Source organism: Typha latifolia, chromosome 2 (assembly GCF_019914945.1).
Source record: "Typha latifolia isolate L0001 chromosome 2, TyphaL0001v2, whole genome shotgun sequence".
Taxonomy (NCBI): Eukaryota; Viridiplantae; Streptophyta; class Magnoliopsida; order Poales; family Typhaceae; genus Typha; species Typha latifolia.
This window is the reverse complement of record NC_133087.1, coordinates 2,923,080-2,943,136: the sequence shown is the minus strand read 5'-3', so window position 1 is coordinate 2,943,136 and position 20,057 is coordinate 2,923,080. Positions and strand designations below refer to the sequence as shown.

The 20,057-nt window shown below is 36.4% G+C and overlaps 3 protein-coding genes across 3 annotated transcripts; all 3 read left to right on the top strand.

Moving 5' to 3' along the window:
* The first annotated feature begins 26 nt into the window (after positions 1-26).
* LOC140781260 (uncharacterized) lies at positions 27-3,646 on the top strand. The gene is made up of 7 exons (XM_073127179.1): positions 27-528; positions 625-704; positions 1,365-1,425; positions 1,841-1,898; positions 2,164-2,221; positions 2,495-2,567; positions 3,224-3,646. The coding sequence occupies exons 1-7, from the start codon at positions 223-225 to the stop codon at positions 3,314-3,316; spliced, it is 729 nt and encodes a 242-aa protein (XP_072983280.1). The 5' UTR covers positions 27-222; the 3' UTR covers positions 3,317-3,646.
* Positions 3,647-4,511: 865 nt separating this feature from the next.
* On the top strand, positions 4,512-8,780 carry LOC140780929 (E3 ubiquitin-protein ligase SP1-like). Its single transcript, XM_073126648.1, has 11 exons — positions 4,512-4,772; positions 4,857-4,909; positions 5,063-5,187; positions 5,307-5,402; positions 5,975-6,112; positions 6,188-6,253; positions 6,587-6,699; positions 6,830-6,940; positions 7,947-7,990; positions 8,076-8,184; positions 8,433-8,780. Exons 1-11 carry the CDS (start codon positions 4,699-4,701, stop codon positions 8,533-8,535), a joined length of 1,032 nt encoding a protein of 343 aa, XP_072982749.1. The 5' UTR covers positions 4,512-4,698; the 3' UTR covers positions 8,536-8,780.
* A 3,305-nt stretch (positions 8,781-12,085) lies between these two features.
* Positions 12,086-15,387, top strand: LOC140782167 (BI1-like protein). The gene is made up of 4 exons (XM_073128607.1): positions 12,086-12,475; positions 13,149-13,262; positions 13,339-13,496; positions 14,977-15,387. Exons 1-4 carry the CDS (start codon positions 12,226-12,228, stop codon positions 15,187-15,189), a joined length of 735 nt encoding a protein of 244 aa, XP_072984708.1. The 5' UTR covers positions 12,086-12,225; the 3' UTR covers positions 15,190-15,387.
* The last annotated feature ends 4,670 nt before the right edge of the window (positions 15,388-20,057 follow it).

The following is a 20,057-nucleotide window of genomic DNA, read 5'->3' as shown; positions in this document are numbered from 1 at the left end:
TTGATTGGGTGGCTGGATTTGAATATGGATAAGGGTTAACGGCCTTTTAACGTCTCCCCCGTCCACATGAGGGTGATTTCGTCATTTCATGTGAAATCCGGCAGTAATGTGCTGCGCGGTGAAGTGAGTCGTTGTGGTATAATTTTAGAATGACGAAAAAGTCCCATATAAAATAACAAGATTGACCTCATCTTGCTCTGGTTCGCTTCGGCCTCATCCCTCATGGCCGTAGGTCTCTTTCTCCCTTCTACTCCAATTCCCCCTATCCAAAACCCTAACCCTAGATCTCTTCCCAAGGGCTTCTACTGTTTCTGCTCTTCTAGGAGGGAAGTAAGTCTCCACGCTGCGGTCATCTCTCTCGTCTCCTTAACTCCTTATGTGTCCTCTGCTGCCGAAACGAACGGAAATGCTTCTCCCAGGAAGCCAATTCTTGGTGGAATTTTGAACACCAAGTCTTGGTTTCAGTTCTTTGGTGATGGATTCTCCATCCGTGTGCCTCCACTGTTTGAAGACATCATGGAGCCGGAGGTAGGGAAGTGTTTGAGAACGTATGGAGACGTGTTGTTTGTTGTTTTGCTTATGTGAGGTTGACTGTATCTTTTGGATTGTTCCTGGTTCTTTCAGGACTACAGCGCCGGGTTTACATTCTACGGTGACAAAGTAAAGCCAAAGTCTTTTGCTGCTCGTTTTGCATCTCCAGATGGGTGGGTAGTCTTACCTTTGTATGACTTGCTCTAGAAAACACTGATGATAATATAGGATATCGGTTTCTGATTAGATGCTTTACAAGACTGGGCTTTGTTGCAACATTAAGGACACATACTTCACAATTCTGAGTACTCTTTTAGACTCACTGCAAATATAGTCTCTTAGGTGCTTGCAAGTTGACACTATGAATTGCCGGTTAACTTTTCATTTATTATATTGTATCAATTGGCCCGTCGCATAATTCCTTTAGATATTATAGAACTTCTCATATTCGTCCTACATACAATTAGTAAGAAAGGGAATCAAACACAATAAAAAGTGACGAAAATTGTTGGTCTGATAAATACTAGAACATACATTTTACTTCAGATGCAACATGACATGCCTAGCATGTAGCCTTTGTACTGGATATTCAACGAAATAGGATGTTATCCTACTTATCATAAAATATGAAAAAGAGTATGAAATAGAGTATGAAACAACCTCTTATGTCCTCTTGCAATCATGTTAGTATGACACAGCAAGATAAAACTGCATTTCTTTGTTCTCGAAAGGCATATGATATTGGCTAGAGCCAACTATTTTGATTTCCCTCTATCAATGTTTTGACGACTAAATTATTATCCTTAAATGTTGGCATTTTATTTTTGCTGTAGATCAGAAGTATTAAGTGTCGTAGTTCGGCCATCCAATCAGCTCAAGATCACCTTTTTAGAGGTTTGTGGAGGAAATCTGATCCTTTTTTACTTTATATATTTGGTCCTTTTTCATTCACCCAAGAGAATCCATCATATCTTGTGGTTGTCTTCAAGATGCGCTAACAGAATTTCTAATTTCACTGAGTGTGGACTTTAGAACATGTCTGGTCTCCTCTAAGGAATAACAATAAGTTATGCTTTTGTTAGAAGGGGTTACTTTTGGTTTTTGGGATGACATATTTAATGTATGGCTTCTGCTCTCTTTTTGCTGTAAACTATATGGATTACTTAATCCTTGATTGGGAGGTCTAATGGTGAAGAATACATCCCCTTGCTCGAATTGGCATAGCAATATTCTATATTTTAACAAAACTTTCTTATTGATGAACAGAAAGATTCTTGCTCTCATTTTATTGTTGTGTCATCATGAACAGGCCAAAGATATCACAGATTTAGGCTCTCTGAAGGAAGCAGCAAAGATATTTGTCCCTGGTGATTACTTAAACTTGAGAATCATGTAACATTCATTTAACATACATTTATTTTGTAGCTCAATGAGTTTGTCAAGTAAATCTCTTTTAATTCTTTTTGAATACATTATTGGCTGCGCAAGTCTAGCCATATCTAGTGATGCCAAAATAGCACTAGGTATTATATTTCCATGTAAATTACTTTATGCTCTGCTGGCTGTCAAGCTCTTCTTTTTGAATGTTCATATTCAGGTTGATATATATTTTCTGATGTGATATCTTCACAGGGGGTGCAAGTTTGTACTCCGCTCGCACAATAAAGGTGAAGGAAGATGAAACTCTTAGGTAATCATGTTATCCATGAATGGAAGTTGTCAACATTTATTTATTATTTACAATTGTAAAATCAGTGACCTGGAAACCTTTCTTCTTTATTTCCTTCTGCAAATTATCCATTTTATATTAACACAATGCTTTTCAAGACAGTGAAAGATTAACTAACCAATTATTTGTTGTTTTTTCTGCAAGAATTAGCTATCATACCCAGCTGAGATAGTTCCAACCAACTAAATTCATGTTCAAATTCTACTGTTTCTCATGAAATTATGGATGTTACAGGAACTATTACTTCTATGAGTTTGGCATTGATACGCAACGTGTTGCCCTGGTTGCTGCTGTTAACAGTGGCAAGGTACTCCGTTCGTTGTACTTGACCTTAATTTTATTGAAAAGCTAAGTTTGAGGTTATGCATTTTCCTTTTGTTTGTTACATCTAGTGTCATAAATTGTTCTGTAGTTCATCTAGTTGCTGTTTTGTTCTGGTGATCTTTGCACTTAGCTAATTTTAGTAATTTGCTGTGGTTTCATACATGTAATAGGCATGATTCAGTTGTTCGCATTTTGGCTTGTTTCCACTCGTTACAGCCAAAGAATTTAGCAAACCTACTGTCCCCCAGAACCATCACATTTGCTGGTTTCATTGTGGCTTTTGGACTGCCTCCAGCTGAAAAGGATCAGTTCTGGCCAGAACTTATAAACAATGTTAAGGCATGACCATTTTGTCAATTAGAACTACAGTAGACTTTGTATGTAGAGTAGCATATCACTTGAGAGTATTACTCCAAAGATGGATTTGTAATGTATGAGTTGTTGACAAACATAATTTTATTTTATACTGAGGCTTTCTAGTGTTTCTTAAGTCAAGGATGTCATATCTAACATGCTGGGAACTTCAACCTTTTTGGGGGATTCTTTTCTAATTTGTTACTCTTCAACTACATGAATATCAGATAGTAGTTTACTTCCTATTATTTTGTCATTGAAATAGTTGGTTTACATGCATTGCAGACAGTCATAGCTGGTGCTACTGCCCCACAATTGAAATGGGAAGATGATGGTGTAAAGCTACGTTCTGCCGCTATATCTCTGTCGGTTTCATAAAATTCTATAAGAGTTGTTCAGAATTTGCACTGTTCCTCAAGAAAGCTTAAACAATGATCTGCAATGTAGGATATCTTAGACAACTATTTTGATGGCTTTGAAACGGAAATATTTTTAAGGCATTACTTGTCTGAGAAATCATGACCGGCAGTAAGTTTGTACGGTGGTGGTTGGATCGAACTGGTCTACATTTTGTATCTACTCAATCAGCTGTATTCATTCTAAATCAAGTTTTTGTAATATACAAAAGCTTCTGTGCTTTATTTTCTTTTTTCTTGTATGATTTGAATACTAAAGTTTGGATATACACAGCAAGTTCATTAATAAGCATTTGTTATTAACGGCATCCTGCAAATGAATTTTGCTCCTGGACCACATAGCTATATTGTATTGTTTTTCACAGTGTATCATCAAATTATATCTGGTACTTAATGAACCTCCAATATGTAAATTATCCCATGCCATCCTTTTTTCCGCACGAAGATTACAAATATTTAGAGTAGAATGAGAGTATAATTATCAGATTTGAAAGAAGAAAATAGGTCAATTTAGAGATTACAAATATTAAATTTGAAAATAAAATGGATACTCTCGTGAGCTAAAATGAAAATTGAAGTAAAGTGTTATTGAACATATATTTTTCTCATGTGATTATGGCCACAATGTAATTATTATCTTTTTTATTTTCCAATAGCGGGGAGATGAGACTGCTATTATGACCATTTAAATCTTCCGATTGTGGCAGAATTATATTTAATTGAATTGAACTTGAAGACCCTCGTTACAGATAAAATTGTACAATAATCAATATATCTAAAATAATATTAATTAAATTTTAAATAATAAAAATATAATAAATATATTGAATAGATATTCGTTTTTATTATCTAAAATATTATTAATATTATTTTAAATACATTGAAAAGCCTATTTAATTATCTATAGCTTTGTTTCTAATGAGAATATACAATTTAGACCAATACATTGATTAAAAATGATTGAAAAGATAGCGGATATGTTTTACTCAAAGATTTCATGATGTATAAATATTCAAGTTAATAATATATTAGAATTTTATAAAATTTAGCTAAACTATGGGGGTTAAAGTGTAATTAACCCAAGAAATAATATTTTCTTTTCTTTTTCAGAAATAAAAGTTCTTGTTAAAAATATAGACTTCCCAAACGAGGTCTGGTATCCAATTCGCTTCGTGTCTCTCCAATCTATGTTCCCTTCCCTTTACGGTCGTTCGAAGCCCAAATAGTTTTTTCTTCCAATCTCAATACCTAGATTGCAGATTCGTCTCTTTCTATCTCCCTCCTCGCAAAGATCTTTGCTTTCTTCTCGATCCTGGGCATTCCTTTATTGTTCCTGGGTCAAATATGATTCCTTGGGGTGGCGTTGGGTGCTGCATGAGCGCAGCTGCTCTGTACCTGCTGGGAAGAAGTAGTGGAAGGTGCTGGTTGAGTTTAATGCAAATGGTTTCACTCGGAGTTGCTCCTTTGATGTGCTTCTAATCGTGAGCTCGATTTGGTTTCAGGGATGCTGATGTTCTCAAGTCGGTCACTAGGGTTGGCCAATTGAAGGATCTGGGTAAGTGAGGAGCCTGGGATTATCTTTTTGTTGAACTTTATTTTACTACAGTTGATGTTTAGCCATTATCCTACTATACTTGATTGGATTGTTGAGTGGTTGAAATGTATTTATTTCTTCTTCTTCTTTTTTTCTTTTTTGTGGCTTCCGCAGCGGATATTTTAGATACTGCCTGTAAGGTTCTTCCTCTTGTTGTTACAATTTCCGGGCGAGTTGGCTCGGATGCACCAATAAACTGTGAACAAAGTGGTTTGAGAGGCGTAATAGTTGAGGAGACAGTATGTATAGGATCTCCATTAACATTAATTCTTCTGTTTGTTTGCGACAAGTCTACAAGTTTGCAGTTTGTAGCCTGTCATTTCCAGTTTTATGTGAATCGTCTGATTTTTCTCCGTAGGCAGAGCAGCACTTCTTAAAGCATAATGATGCTGCATCATGGATACAGGATTCTGCTTTGATGCTTTCTATGAATAAAGAGGTTCCATGGTATTTGGTAAGATGTGATTATATAGGTTTCGTTTCATGCTACATTATGAAATACATTATTCTAATGTTGACATCTGTTTACCTGGCCCTTAATTTTTTTTTTCTGAATATTATGACCTTCCACAAATTCACTTTTCAGACCCTTTGTTTCATACATAATTTACCATGTTGATACTTGATAATGTGATCAATATTGGTGAGAGCCCTTGGGACCAAATTGCAGTGATCCTCTAAGCTAATTCAATTTCCTGCTTCTTCTTTGTTTTCTGTGAATATCACCATTTTTGGTGTTCTATATATGACCTCTGTGCCCTGTAATAACTGATAAACGGTATTAAATTTCATCAATTATAGACATGTTTGTTTTACATATCAATAACTTCACTAGAGGTTAAATTTATTTTTAAGGAACCCACAATGATGATAAGTGGTGGAAGTTATTTGTTCTATGTGGATTGGTGGTTGCTATAGGAGGAATTGGTAATCTGGTTTATGTATACCTTTCTAAGGAAAACAGCTGTTGTTGTGCATATACGGCTCTATGGTCTTACACACTGTTAATATAATAATAAATACCAGGATGATGGGACTGGTCATGTTTATGTTGTGGGGGCTCGTGGTGCTACTGGTTTGGTGCTAACCGTTGCAAGTGAAGTTTTTGAGGAGTCAGGACGATCTCTAGTCCGTGGAACTCTGGACTATTTGCAAGGTCTCAAGGTTTGTCTATTCAAGATCTTGAAGATGTAAAGGCTTATGCGATTGTTCTCTCATTAATATAAGTACATTTTTCAGATGCTTGGTGTTAGAAGAACTGAAAGGGTTCTTCCAACTGGAACTTTCTTGACTGTGGTTGGTGAGGTAATACCTAATTGCCTTTAACTGGATTCTGGTATGAGATTTCTTCTTTGGAGAAACTAATAATTTTTAAACTCAAAAAGAAATAGCATGATGTTTTAACTTGTCACATTTGGATTCAGAAAAAGGGTATTACCATTGAAGCGGTTCTCAGATGTGATTATTATCCCTTTCTCCCTAAAGTACAACAAGTTCCTTTCTTTATTCTTGGTCACATGTTTCTTGCATATTGATCAACAATTCAACTTCCATGGTGTAGTTTATAAAAAACATATATTATGTTTTTAGCTCTTCTTACTTCCTTCTCTGGTTCTTGACTTCTTGCATTCCTGACAGGCTGTTAAAGATGATATTGGGACAGTTCGAATTCAGCGACCACATAAAGGGCCTTTTTATGTCTCCCAGAAAGGCATTGATCAACTTATTTCATATCTAGGAAAATGGGCAAGGTAGGATCTTACCAATTACAAAAACATGTGCCTTTTCATGTCTTTGCATTACATGGTGACTAAGATTTTATACAAGGAGATATGTTTTAAGAAAATAATATTATGCTGATACTATGGCTACTCTTAATAGGTGGTACAGTTTTGCTTCTTTGGGATTTACAACTGTTGGTGTCTATCTGCTTGCAAAACATGCAGCTCAGTATTTTCTGGAAAGACGACGTCGATGGGAATTGCATAAAAGGTTAAATTTAATTTGAACAATCATTAACATTCTTAGTTCTGTTATGGGGAAATTTATGAAAAAATTAATTAATTGTAACATTTTAAGTTATTCATCTCTTATATGACAAGTTATCTAGAAATAAACATATTAATTTTTTTGGAAAATTTATCAAAAATACTCTGCCTTTTGTTTTTATTATGTTTACTTTACTGTATAAATATTTATCATTCGACCTCTACATTTAACTTATAATGCATCAAAACCATCATGTCATTAATTTTGTTAAATGTTAGTCCCCACTTAGATGGGTTAATGTAATTATAAATACAAAATGACCATGGTACTTTTAAATTAAACTTTTTAGGTTAAGGTAATAAAAATTGAGAACTAGATTTTAAAGTCAAATAAAGGGTATTTTAGGATATTAGCACAAAAGGTATTTTCCAAAAACAGAAAACTAAGAGAACTGCTAGACTGCTATTAACTTACACATTCTGCAGACCAATAATGAAAGTTCAATCAGATATCCTCTATCACATACATAGGCTATTGTTGTGAAGAAGCAAAATTTAAGCTTTAAATAACTTGTCCATGCAATATGCACTTAAAGTTCAGTGGTAGCATTAAATTAGAATATCCAGGATCAGGTAGAACTGGAAATTGCTTCTTGCTAGGATAAAAACAAAAGGAAACTTAAGATGGAAATATTTTTTTTCGCTTGCATTTCTTTTTTTAATCACTATCCACAGAACTATAGAACCATAACTGGGCAGTTCTGTGCGGATTCTCTTTTCCATATCTCCTCTCAATTGTTATGTTATTTTGTTGAATTCAATTGTATAATAGTACTTATTTATATCAATTGTACTATTGTTAGTCATGCCATATCTTACTTTATTTTTGAATTTGAATTCTCCTGTTTGGCAATGAAAGATAAACAATTAGAACTCATTGTACATTTCCATTAGCAATCAGCATGATTTCATTATCAAATATAGTCTTATGTGATCTTTTATCTTTACAGGGTTCTTGCTGCTGCAGCACAGCGTCAAGCAAAGGAATCTGAAGGTCACTTGTTATATTCTGATGATTATATTTTATTGGCAATATAAATCTGAGCAATTTATCTTCATGATATTGCTACTTTTTGCAGGATCTAGTGAGAATTCTGATATAGTACCAGATAACACAAGAGCGGATCATCTCGTGCTAGACATATGTGTTATCTGCCTTGAGCAGGAGTACAATGCCGTTTTTGTTCCGTGAGTATCCTATGCATCATTCTTTTCAGTTGTACATCCTGATAAAGCATATTTCTTTCGAATTTGTTTGTCCCAAATACCTTTTATATGTTCAAGTGCCGTAAGGGTTTAGATTAGTTTCTTTGCCGAAAGCACTATTTTTACCCCCTGCTTTTGTCATCAACTTACGTCCACATATTGACCAATAATTCAATATCATCAGAAATAATCTTGCGGTAAATTAGGGTGATCGATTTTATTATTTTCAGGTGCGGTCACATGTGTTGCTGTACAACATGCTCTTCACATTTGACCCAATGTCCACTCTGCCGCAGAAGAATCGATCAAGTTGTAAAGACATTTCGCCACTGAAGCCATTAGAGGATAGAACCATTCAACTTTGGTTGACGGCTATTGACCCTGAGATGCTGATATCTCATGTTATCAGCTGCCAATCCATGTATAGAAACTTCTGTAATTTATGCTGAATAGCTGTCAGAAGTATCATACAATGTAAATGACCTAGCAAGAGGAATCTTATGTTTGTCAATTGTCCTCCACTAGCAACTGATTACGCCTGTGTAACATTAAAAAAAATTCGCTGGTTTTTCTTCAAACAGTTCCTGCTTTCTGTGTTCATAGTTGAGGACGTCCATTTCATCTTTCTACCTGTGGATTATTTTCCCCATTGCTTGTTGGTCTAAAAGAGCTTCTTCTTGTTCACATGTGAAATAAGAACGTACTTATTTCGATATAAGCCTTCTTAGTAAGTAAACAATCATTTAGACCTATATTAGTATAGTAATACATATTTCTCTTCTCTCCTCTTCCATATATTATTTTTATCAATTACTATTTTACCTAAAATTACTTCCATCAATTATTATTTCAATAATTGTCTTTTTTCATTTACCTCTTACCCCTCTTCTCCTCATCTATCTAGTATAAAATTTATTTTAATTATTTATTAAACTATACTTTTAACTTTATATCATATTAAATATAATTATTACACATTGTACTAGATATATAACTAAATATTAAAAATAGTTTATACCGTTATAAACTCTCTCATGCTAGTATAAAAAAAAATTAGAATAGTTTATACCGTTATAACACAAGTCGTTCACTTAAAAAATTATTATTTTTCTTATTCAGGAATATAATATAATATTATATTATAATAATTTTATTTTAAAATATAAATACTATTCATCAAAATTATATCTTAAACCTCGTACTCACCTAATTATTTATAACTCTTGATATCTATCACATCAATTTACGTTTAATTAAATCAAAGAGTATTTATTGTAATTTTATAAAAGACAAAAGATAATTTTTCTATCTATTTCTTAACGTTATATCATCTCAATACACTCTTATTCTCTATATAAATAGACATATAAATAACTATTCCTAAAAATAAAAAATTTCTTTTAAAAACAATAAATAGAAATGCTCATCCTAGAATTACTTTCTGGGCAAGCATCCCGCTGCTTCATGGCTAACTTTTGGAATCATGCAGAGCATTTGTTGGTCTTTTCGTGCCTTCCTTTTTCTATAAGGTAAAGTTTATTCGCTAGCTAAGCAAGATATCGTCATTATGTGATGTAATGACGTGCTCTCTCTCTCTTCCTAAATTCCTTTTCCATCTGCTACATTCTCGTCTCGCCCTGACGGTTTCACATCACGAGACGCGGAGTTCATAAATTGTTTATTTTACATCAGTATATATAAGCTACAATATAGGCTCACATAAAGTTTTAGTAGGTTTTAATAAGAAAATATATATATGATACCGTATACATAGTGAGTTGTCGTAATTTCGATCGTGGAAACTATAAATTACAATATATGCAGTGCAATTATACAAGGAGACATGGTGATCTTGCTTTCAAACGATCATAATTGGGAATAGGATACTAAAGAATATATGATAAACCAATAAAGTATTTGGATATTTCCTCCCTTTTCTTAGTGGCTTCATGGTATCTTAGCAAAGCATTTTTTTTTTTCCACTCGACCACTTGATTTCCACGCTAACCCTCCCCAAAATTTCAAAACACCTTTCACACTACTTCACCAGCAGTGTGTAACCCATTATAAATTCCCCTCCCCATCTCTCTCGTCTCTTATCTCTCATCTCTCATCTCTCATCTCTCACTGGTAAATATCTTTCTCTTCTCTTCTCTGCTCATCAAATGGAGAAGAAGGAAACGACCGCCGCCAAGCCCTTGGGCGTGTGTGAGAAGCTCTACAATGCCTTACACTCCAACACCGCCTTCCGGCGGCCCATCCGCATCGCGACTTTCCGCAACCAAGATCCTGCAACCACCACCACCAACAATAACATAGAGAAAAACCAAAGCCCTCAGAAGAGTCGTCCAACTCCTATGAAACCTTCGCCGGCGCCGGTGAAGGTTGATATCCAGGTGGAGCATAAGCTACCTGCTAAAACTCAAGTTATAACTCCACCAACTTCTATGCCTACTACTACTACAAGAAAGATTGCGGAGAAGTTTTTGCCAACCCCAGCACCACCAAAGGCTGTGGCAGTGACAAACGCAGCAGCACCATTACCACGACCAGAGGAACCTGCGGAGACGAAGAAGAATATAAATCAGGAGGCGACGAATTACATTGCTCGTGCCAGGAACAAGATCAGATGGTCTGGCTCTGGGGTTGGGAAAACACCACAGTCTTAACTGAGATAAGAGGATGTTTAGTAGAATTAATAGAAGAAAGAAAGAGTGGATATATATATATATATATATATTCACTTATATTTATATTATTAATTATGCATGTTGGTAGTTAAAGCTTATATATGCTTAGTGTGGGTTTAATTAAAGGAAATATTCCTTCTTCCTGAATGATATAGGATTGTTATTATGGACTTCATGCAGTAGAAAGTTTCAGACTTTGAGATTGAAGATGGTCAACCCCTTTTTTTTAGTTCCTGCTCATCCATATGGAATAAGGATACGACTTTCTGGTGGTTTTTGTCTTCGACTTTTTGGGAAACCATTTGCAACTAGTAATATATATGCATATATACACTTTACATCTCTCTCAATTCTGCTGGCCAATTGATTCCTCCTACTTTTTAAGTAGCCAATTGTTAAACAACAAGGCAAGCAATGCTCAGCTTAAACCAAGGTGCTATCTTACCATCTTTATAAGAAATGACACCGAGAATAATAACAAAATAATGAAACGATAGAGATGCTAACGCACTAATATTTATGTACGTACGTTTGCTTTAGCTCATTGTGCTTCATACTTTAACCCACTTATAGCTTATTTTATACAAGGATTGGCTCATAAATATTTTATTTACGCACATTATTTGGTGAGTAGATGGTTAAAAACTCTATTAACAGGCGTGACAAAATAAATGAAAATAAAAAATAAACTTTTTTTTAAGCCAAAAATAAAATAAAAAATAAAAAAAATTAAACTTTTTTTTTTTTTTATCATTCATGAGTCCGAAGGCTAGATATGGGCTGGACAAAGGGCCAACCCTCCCTAGATACAGAGGCACTTTAGGCCCCACCGAGCTTTTAGCTATCTAGTCTAGGCTTCAAGCCATATGCGTCGCCGAACAATTACTTCCAAGCCGTTGCGTTGTCAAGCTGTTCTTCCAAGCTAACCGCACTGCTGAGCCATCAACTGAATCGAGCCAAGCCACCAAACTACCAACCACCAAACAATTTCTCTACAATATTATTTGGGGTTGGAGTTGAACTCGTGACCTCCTTGGTTATGAGTAAGATAACTACCACATTGTACGAATTAAACGGACGTGACAGTCTAATGACCACCACACCAACTACAGAGCTGATCCTCTGCAACCAGATTGTACGAATCTACCACATTCACGGCCATTTTCAGCCTGTCTCGCTCTGCCAAGTACCCCGACCCTATCGACAGGAAAGTTACAATCCCTTGATTTGACTTCCTATCCATCAGTTTTATAAGCTTTCCCCAATTCTTCCGCTTCCTTCTTCCTTCGACCTTCGACAACGCGGAGGAGATCGAATCGAGTAAGCATCGGAGATGTATACCTACGAGCGCGTGGGGAAGGATGGGTTGGACTTGGAGGCCGGTGGGTCTCTCTACCCCGGCCTCTCCCGCGGCGAGAGCGAGCTCCGGTGGGGCTTTGTCCGCAAGGTGTACGGCATCCTCACCGCGCAGCTCCTCCTCACCACGGCCGTCTCCGCCGCCACCGTCCTTTACGCTCCCATCAATACCCTCCTCGCCGGTAGCCCCGGTTTCGCCCTCGCCCTTGCGATACTCCCCTTCGTTTGTAAGATCTCTTTCTTCCTTCGATTTCTCAATCAATTGTTCTCTGTTGTTTTTCCCCTTCCTTTGGATTCGTAATTGTGGGAGATGCATGGAGGGGTTCGTACGGACTTCAGATGTTTCCTACTTAGAGCGAGATTGTAAGAAGGTGTTGGATTTGGAAAGTTTTACCTTACATCCTGATCATGATGAAAAGCAATTGAAGAAGATCTTTTTTTTTTCTTTCTTTCTTTTGTGCGGAAGATGGATCATGATTTTGTGGAAAAGTATACCTTTAACATTGCCTCTCACAACAGCCCCTGTCTTGGTTAGATAAGGCATCAAGTTTGGTCGTGGTCGAATATGATCGTATCAGATCCAGATCCATATCTTACCAATGTAGATAGTGGTTTCTTCACCCACCCATTTGTGTGGGTATCATGTTCGACTGCGCAATTTAGCTTCTCTTGACCTCTCTTTTTCCTGATTATGATCGATTGGATTAAATTCATCTCAATTAGGTTTATATTCAATTTGGGTGTAATTTTGGTTTGATTATACTGTTAGTGGAACATGAACATATTTTGCAGCTGATACATTGATACTTGTAAAGTTGTTATCTGTAAATGGTCCTTATAGTTCAACAAAGCATCAAATGATAATGGTGAGTTACTGACCTATTTTATTTTCTTTGGTAGTGTTGTGCCCGTTATATCACTATCAGCAAAGGCATCCCCTGAATTTTGTTTTTCTCGGATTATTTACTCTATGCCTTAGCCTAAGTGTTGGTGTGGCTTGCGCGAATACTCAAGGTTAGTTGTTTTGCTCTATTGGCACACTCGCAATCATTCTGGCAAATTAATTTATACCATTTGTGATATTTTGCAGGGAAAATTGTGCTTGAGGCATTGATTTTGACTTCTGCTGTCGTATCATCCTTGACTGCATATACCTTCTGGGCTTCAAAGAAGGGCAAGGACTTCAGCTTTCTTGGACCAGTTCTGTTTGCTGGTCTCGTTGTTCTTATCTTGACAAGCTTTATCCAGGTAAATGAGTCCTAAACCCAACAAGATATCATGGTTTGAGCTCAAAATGGAAATAAATGTGACATAGATTTTGATTTATTTTGTAGAAAGATTAGTTCCACAGATGCGTAAAAGCTTTGTCTTATGTGAATTATATAAACTGATTGTATGAGTTTGAACCATCTCTAGTGCAATAAGTTCTCATGTGAAATGAATGAATGTTGATAAGGTTGGTCCAGAAATTCATGGCAGGTGATGGTTTCTTGCTAGAACCTCAACAAAATTCATGCTATTTTCTTTTATAGAAATGGTTGGCAACTTCCTCTTTACATTATTAGGGTTTTCCTGTGAATCATCTAGTTAATCCTCACGGGGAGAAGAAAAGGTACTTGAATCCCTTTTTTAATAACATTTGACTCTTAGGCCATTTATTATCATTTTTATTTTATTTTATTTTCCAATAATATATTCTTAATTATAGTCTTGTGAAACAAATAATGCAAGTGAAAATTTTAGGAACTTCAGTATACGTGTTGTGAAATGGGGAAATGTCTGAGTTCCTTAGGTTATTGATTGTATATATATTAAAATATCTGCAATATTTCTTAATAAAACATGTATTTGATTCCATAGTGTGATTGTCACTGTCTAAATTGCTAAAGACTTGATTTGATCTCATTGGCTTTTCTAGATTTCTTCATCTGGATTTCCATCTTCATACCCACATATCGATGAATTGTGAATATTTTTCATATTTCCATATGACATATAATTATCAAAGGGAATTTTCCAGAATATATACTATTTTGATCCAAGATAGAAGTAAGCCTAATATTTCATAGATACAGCTACTTTCTTTCTGATTTTTAGTGAAAATGAAATGCGATGCTTTTCAGATGCATGTAGTATATTTCTTGGATACTCAGATGGGTATGAGTCTGACTATGCGTCATTAAAAAATAGCAATTATTTGAGGTTAGGTGGCCATAAAAGCCATCTATATGAGTATACACAGGTAGGAACTGGAAGACTGTTAGGTTTGAATTTTTGGATTAAATAGAGCAAAGAAATATATTGACAGGTTAAATCATCTGCTAAATTTAGGTAGAATGACATGTTTCTAGATACTATGATCTGAATCATTTAGTGCTCTTGACGGGAGCACTGTAGAACTCAAATCTCCTTAACTCAAACAAATACCATCTAGACTACTTGACCTGTTCAATCCAAAGCTAAAGGCTTGTTTCGTCTGCAGGAGTATTCTAGTCAAGTTGGATTCCATTTTTATTTGGTCACTTTTTCTTTTAAATATGGTCATGTTTGGGTTGGTATACTATAAGTTGATTGGATAGAGGCTGGCTCCTCCCATTTGAAGTACATTTTGTTATCTGACATGGAAGAATGCCTCCTCCCATTGGATGTATTCCTTACCTGTTTATTTAAACTTGTTCATGTTTGACTTGTGCTGACTGTCATGCTTGTGGATGATGTTTAACTGCAGATATTTTTCCCACTCGGTCCTTCATCAGTTGCCCTCTTTGGTGGACTTGGGGCTCTGATTTTCTCTGGCTTCCTTGTCTATGACACTGACAATTTAATAAAGCGCTACAACTATGATGAGTACATTTGGGCATCCGTTGTACTTTACCTCGACGTCCTCAACCTGTTTCTTTCTCTTCTGAACATGCTTAGGAGCATGCAGTCCGACAATTAGAGGATCCCCTCACTAGCTATTTTGATACTCGTTGCATCTGATGATAACAATATCAGTTTTATAAAGTTTGTGGAAATGATTTTATTATGGTATGCTATATCAAACTCTTGTCTCTTTTTTGTGTAATTTCAAGTATTGAAACATATTGTACCTGGAGGATTTTTGCCAAATACAAATCCGTCAGAATTTTCTTTTGCATGATCATACCTTTTCAATGTTCCTTTCTTTTTGTATCCTCTGAGAAACAGACATCACAGTGAGCAAGGCTCCTGCCATTAGAAAGGCTACATCCGGTATATGAAACCATGGAACTCGAAGTAGGTGCAATTTGTAACAATTCAGACTTTAAATAGAGGATGCCATGAGCATGGCCTTAAAGCTTTAGTGAATATTTGATAGCATCTAATGAGGATTTTATGAGCATGGGTGCTGTTTGGCCATTTGATGACTGTTGCTAGATTAGTCGGATACATCTAATGCTATTGCTAGATCACTCTTTTCCGGTGTCTGAGAAGAACCTAATAAGTATTCCGATGTCTTGGGATAACTCACAGGAAAGAACTAATTGGCTAATTCCATTTTATTTCCCAATCTTTGTCCTTCATAATTGTAGCTTATTCATGATGGCTACCTTTAGAGTAAGTCTTGATATTACTTAGGAAGCTTGAAACAGATCTTAGACATAATCTCGAATTGTCCATGCTAAGCTACAAATCTACATTACTTGACAGGTATTTCCTTATTCATACCAGATTCATTGCCCTGAACATGACGCGACCCAAATAATGCTTAAGTTTAGTCTTTTCTAGCTTGTTACCGCCCACCACCAGCTCCGTCCTCAGTCGGGCTCTAGCCGGGCCAGGCCGTGCCGTGTTAGTAGAGCAGGCTCAGGCCAATCTCTTTTTTCCTTTTAATCAGGTCCAAGGTCTCTGAGGTTTGGCTTTCTCACAGCACTGGGGCACAAGAAAAAGGACAAGAAAAGGGGACTTAAAAAAAAACCTATGTAAATAATTAAAATAGTCTTTTCTAGCTCGTTACCGCCTACCAGCTTGGTCCTCAATCCATGCCGTGTTAGTAGAGCAGGCTCAGGCCAATCTTTGGTGGTTTTTTTTTCTTTTTCCTTTTTAATCAGGTCTAAGGTCTCTGAGTTTGGCTTTCTCTCAGCACTGGGGCACAAGAAAAGGGGACAAGAAAAAACTATGTAAAGAATCAAATTATAGTAGTGGGATATCATTGCAGGAGACACACCTACAAAAGTTCGCCAGGGTGACCTGATGTTAGTTAATTGCAGCTAATGTGGCTCTAACAAAGTTGCACCAGATGTATGGTAGCCATTGCTACCTCTTCCACTGTCATTCTGCCAAGCTTTTCGTGGGCTCGTGTCCCCCACTGCCCCAGTGAAAGGAGGGGACCAAGTCCTCCTGCATGCAAGTTCACTTGAATAAGAGCAGTACTGGGAGATCTCCTTTGATGATTGGATGTTGGAAGGAGGAGGAACGTATCCGATTCTGATGCCATTGCCAAAGCTAACAAAAGCCAACAAACAGTGAGTGATCCATTGGCTTAGATTTGCAGTGTACTTATCATTCCCCCATGAGCTGTTTTCAGTTACTCTACACCATCCAAATCTCTTTTTAAAGGTTAGAAAGGAGCTCCTCACTCTTTAGTGTAAAAGATTTGCTATGTGACTAAAGTTAAAGAGATTAACTTATTACCCATATGGCGACAAACGAGTGTTTATTAACTAAAAGTACTACTAAAGTGTAAAATAAAAGGGAATAGATTCTTGTTAGTTAGCCTTTTTTTTTTTTAAAGTAGGGTTTCATGTACATGATAGAACTGAGGAACCAAAAGTAGAAAGTTTTAGATGGAGGAAAGGAAGAGATTCTTTCTTTGGGTACTTTTCTATGAGCCTATTTATGCTTCTATGGTAAAGATAGTAAACTAAGAAGCACTACCCATTTTTCTTTTTTTGAAAAAAAAATCTCATTTGGATTTGTTAGTAGATCCAATTGAGTGCCTTAGTTTATACTGTTGATCTACTAAGCATGACTTTATTAAAGCATTTCAATCGCCATATTAGGAAGTTTGATGCTGATTGAGATGGAATCCAATGGTGATTAACAATTGGAGTAACATGATCTACAACGAGTTGGTGAGCTCCAAAATATTCAAAACTGCTCCACTTATCTTAGATAAATATCAAGTTGCAGTGAAGGTCACATATAAAAGTTTCCATACAAGAAATTAACATATGGAATTCTTGTTAGATTACATTGGAACGCTACAAGTTGAAGCTCATGACTAACTTTTATAAACATCTCTTTGTTATAAATTATGAAGACAGATGTAATCAGAGATGTCATCTCTTAAAAAACTTCTCCTTAAAGTAGTAGAGGTGGGCCTCACAAGTCAACTTAGTGACCCAAAAGCTATATATTGTAGACACTAGTGTCAATTTCATAACTTGAGAATCTCATGATCTAAATTTCTTTTGTACCTTTAGGGGAAGATTACAAGGGTGCCATAATTGGCAAGGCAACTTAATCCATCTCATTTAATCTGCATGCAGTTGGACACTAACATTACATATATAATCAATGTTAGTTATGCCCAAAAAGTTACTAAGTTATTAATCCTACTTAGAAGAAAAGCCAACAGTGCTCTTACAAACCAAAAGCACTGTGGATATCCATCAAGACTCACATGGCCTGCTCTAGTGCTGAAACTCTTTTAATCTCCACCACTGGGTGAGCTCTTACCTCCTCAACTCTCTAGTCTATTTTCCCAGAAAAGTGAAGCAGAGGGACCATGAGAATCACTCACTTTCCCTTTCTTTTTTTCTCTATCCCACTATTAGTCTTTGGAAGTGGGACTATTCAAGAAAGCCCAAAAAGGGGAGTCCCACTTTCTTAATTCCTCTCATTCAGGTTCTTCCATTTCCTGTGAGTTTTTCTCTTTTGTCTCATGCCCTTCAGCACACCTCTCATTCAGGTTCATATATCTACCTCCAACGCAACATCTACCCTACTAGTTTTGAAGACTATAATGGAAGAGTGGACCTTGGCTTTCCTCAAGGACATTGGCTATGATTACTTTGCCCTAGTGCACTAAAAGAGAATCTCAACTCAAGTGAAGATTTTGAAAAGTAAACTATTATTAGGTAAACAGTGACACAACCGGCCCTAACAGTTTGCTCCGCTAGGGTTTCAGGATTTTCTTCTTCCCTCTAGCCAAGAGTCTTTTTCAGTTTTTCCTCTTCCACCTTTCCTTGCCTAGTGGCCGGGGAAGGGAGGGGCTTCTCCCCTCACTAGGGAAATTATTTTCTTATTTTGCTCCTCTCTCCTTTCTCTTTTTCTCTCACTTCCTTCTCTTCTATCATCTAGTTGTCTATCGACTATAACCAAATCTGTACTCTTCAACCTCCGCACTCTCTCTACCCTAATTGCCACTAGCTTCTCTTTCTTCATGCTTCATGCTCATTGCCCCCAGCCTCTTCGAGGTTGTCGGCACTATCCCATGTGAGGGTTATTTCCAGCAACCTAGCTAGTGGGCTCAATTTGATTGCTTGCCAAGTTTTACCAACTTATCCTAAACCCCGACCCTCCTCCCTCCTCCTCTGTCGTCTCCATCCCCTCTTGATGGTGTAGTTGTGGTCTTTGCCATCCTTCTTCACCATTGCATCTTGTCTCTTCCACTGGTTTGAGTTGCCTTCATCGCCCCCTCACTTTACCATTTCTAGTGGGGTCTTTTTTGGGTGGTGGTCATTCAAAACCCCCTTCGGCTCCCCATTATCGTTGTTGCCTTGTACCATGATCGGGTGTTTGTAGGCTTGGTTGTGTTGTATATTGGATTCGCCTCAAGTCGTCGGTCTTTCCCCATTTTTATCTCTTTGTTTACTTGTTTATTTTTTTTAGGTTCTGTTGCGGTGATTCAAGGTGTTGTAGGTTTGTAGCATCGAGTATGTTGTGATTTTGATGGAGCTACATGACGTCGACTCTCTATTATCTGTCTTCTTTCAAGCCTCTTGGTGTGCTTCTCTATTATATGTCATTGATGACCTAGAGTTGGGCATGTTTTCAAGATCATCGTCATTTTCTTCTCCCTTTATATTTATATAAGTGCTTGTATTTAGTGTTATTTATTTAATATTATGCTTCTTTATTGTTTAGTTTGTGTTCAGCTAAGTTTGAGATTTGTATTTAGAGTTGTTGTCTTTTCTCTCCTTTTTTTATATATTAAATTATAATAATTAGCTTAAATCTCAATGGAATATCAATCTATGGACTTTCCATAAAATTAAAGAAAAAAAAAACTCAATCTATGGAGGGTTAAAAGAAAAAAAGTTTTTGATCTATACTTTCAATCAACACCTCTGGCAACTTTACAAAAGGCATGTGTATATTATTACCTAATAGCTTAAGTTTTTAAACCAACTGTGGCACACAAAGAGTACCTAAATAAAGTGAAAGGTGGACTAATTTGGAGGCAAACAAGAAGAATAAAAAGCATGTGAAAGTTTTAAGAAGCTCTCACAATAATGGAATCCAAAGCTACTTGTCTATAGTCCAGTATATGAATCTTTGAATGCACCTACTACGAATAACACAACCATATATTCTTAATTCTTTTTGACTAAAACCCACATCAAAATACGCTGCCTGTACCTGGGTTGACCACAATCCAACGGTTAAGACATAGAGTTGACCTATCTTGGTTGACCTGAAAGCTTAGTCATTAATTAAAGTTGGAAAGATATGCAAATCCCTGTCTGTTCCCCTTCGAATCCAAGATGACCAACAACCGCCAAATGCAATACGATAAAGAGTACAGCAATCAAATATTTTGTCCATTACGCAGCTATATAT

Coding starts and splice junctions, on each gene's coding strand:
- LOC140781260 (XM_073127179.1), top strand. CDS start 223: ATGGCCGTAGGTCTCTTTCTCCCTTCTACTCCAATTCCCCCTATCCAA. Junction 1,426..1,840: donor TCAAGATCACCTTTTTAGAG/GTTTGTGGAGGA, acceptor CATCATGAACAG/GCCAAAGATATCACAGATTT. Junction 2,568..3,223: donor CTGCTGTTAACAGTGGCAAG/GTACTCCGTTCG, acceptor CATGCATTGCAG/ACAGTCATAGCTGGTGCTAC.
- LOC140782167 (XM_073128607.1), top strand. CDS start 12,226: ATGTATACCTACGAGCGCGTGGGGAAGGATGGGTTGGACTTGGAGGCC. Junction 13,263..13,338: donor GGCTTGCGCGAATACTCAAG/GTTAGTTGTTTT, acceptor GATATTTTGCAG/GGAAAATTGTGCTTGAGGCA. Junction 13,497..14,976: donor TCTTGACAAGCTTTATCCAG/GTAAATGAGTCC, acceptor GTTTAACTGCAG/ATATTTTTCCCACTCGGTCC.
- LOC140780929 (XM_073126648.1), top strand. CDS start 4,699: ATGATTCCTTGGGGTGGCGTTGGGTGCTGCATGAGCGCAGCTGCTCTG. Junction 5,188..5,306: donor GCGTAATAGTTGAGGAGACA/GTATGTATAGGA, acceptor TTTTCTCCGTAG/GCAGAGCAGCACTTCTTAAA. Junction 7,991..8,075: donor TCAAGCAAAGGAATCTGAAG/GTCACTTGTTAT, acceptor TACTTTTTGCAG/GATCTAGTGAGAATTCTGAT.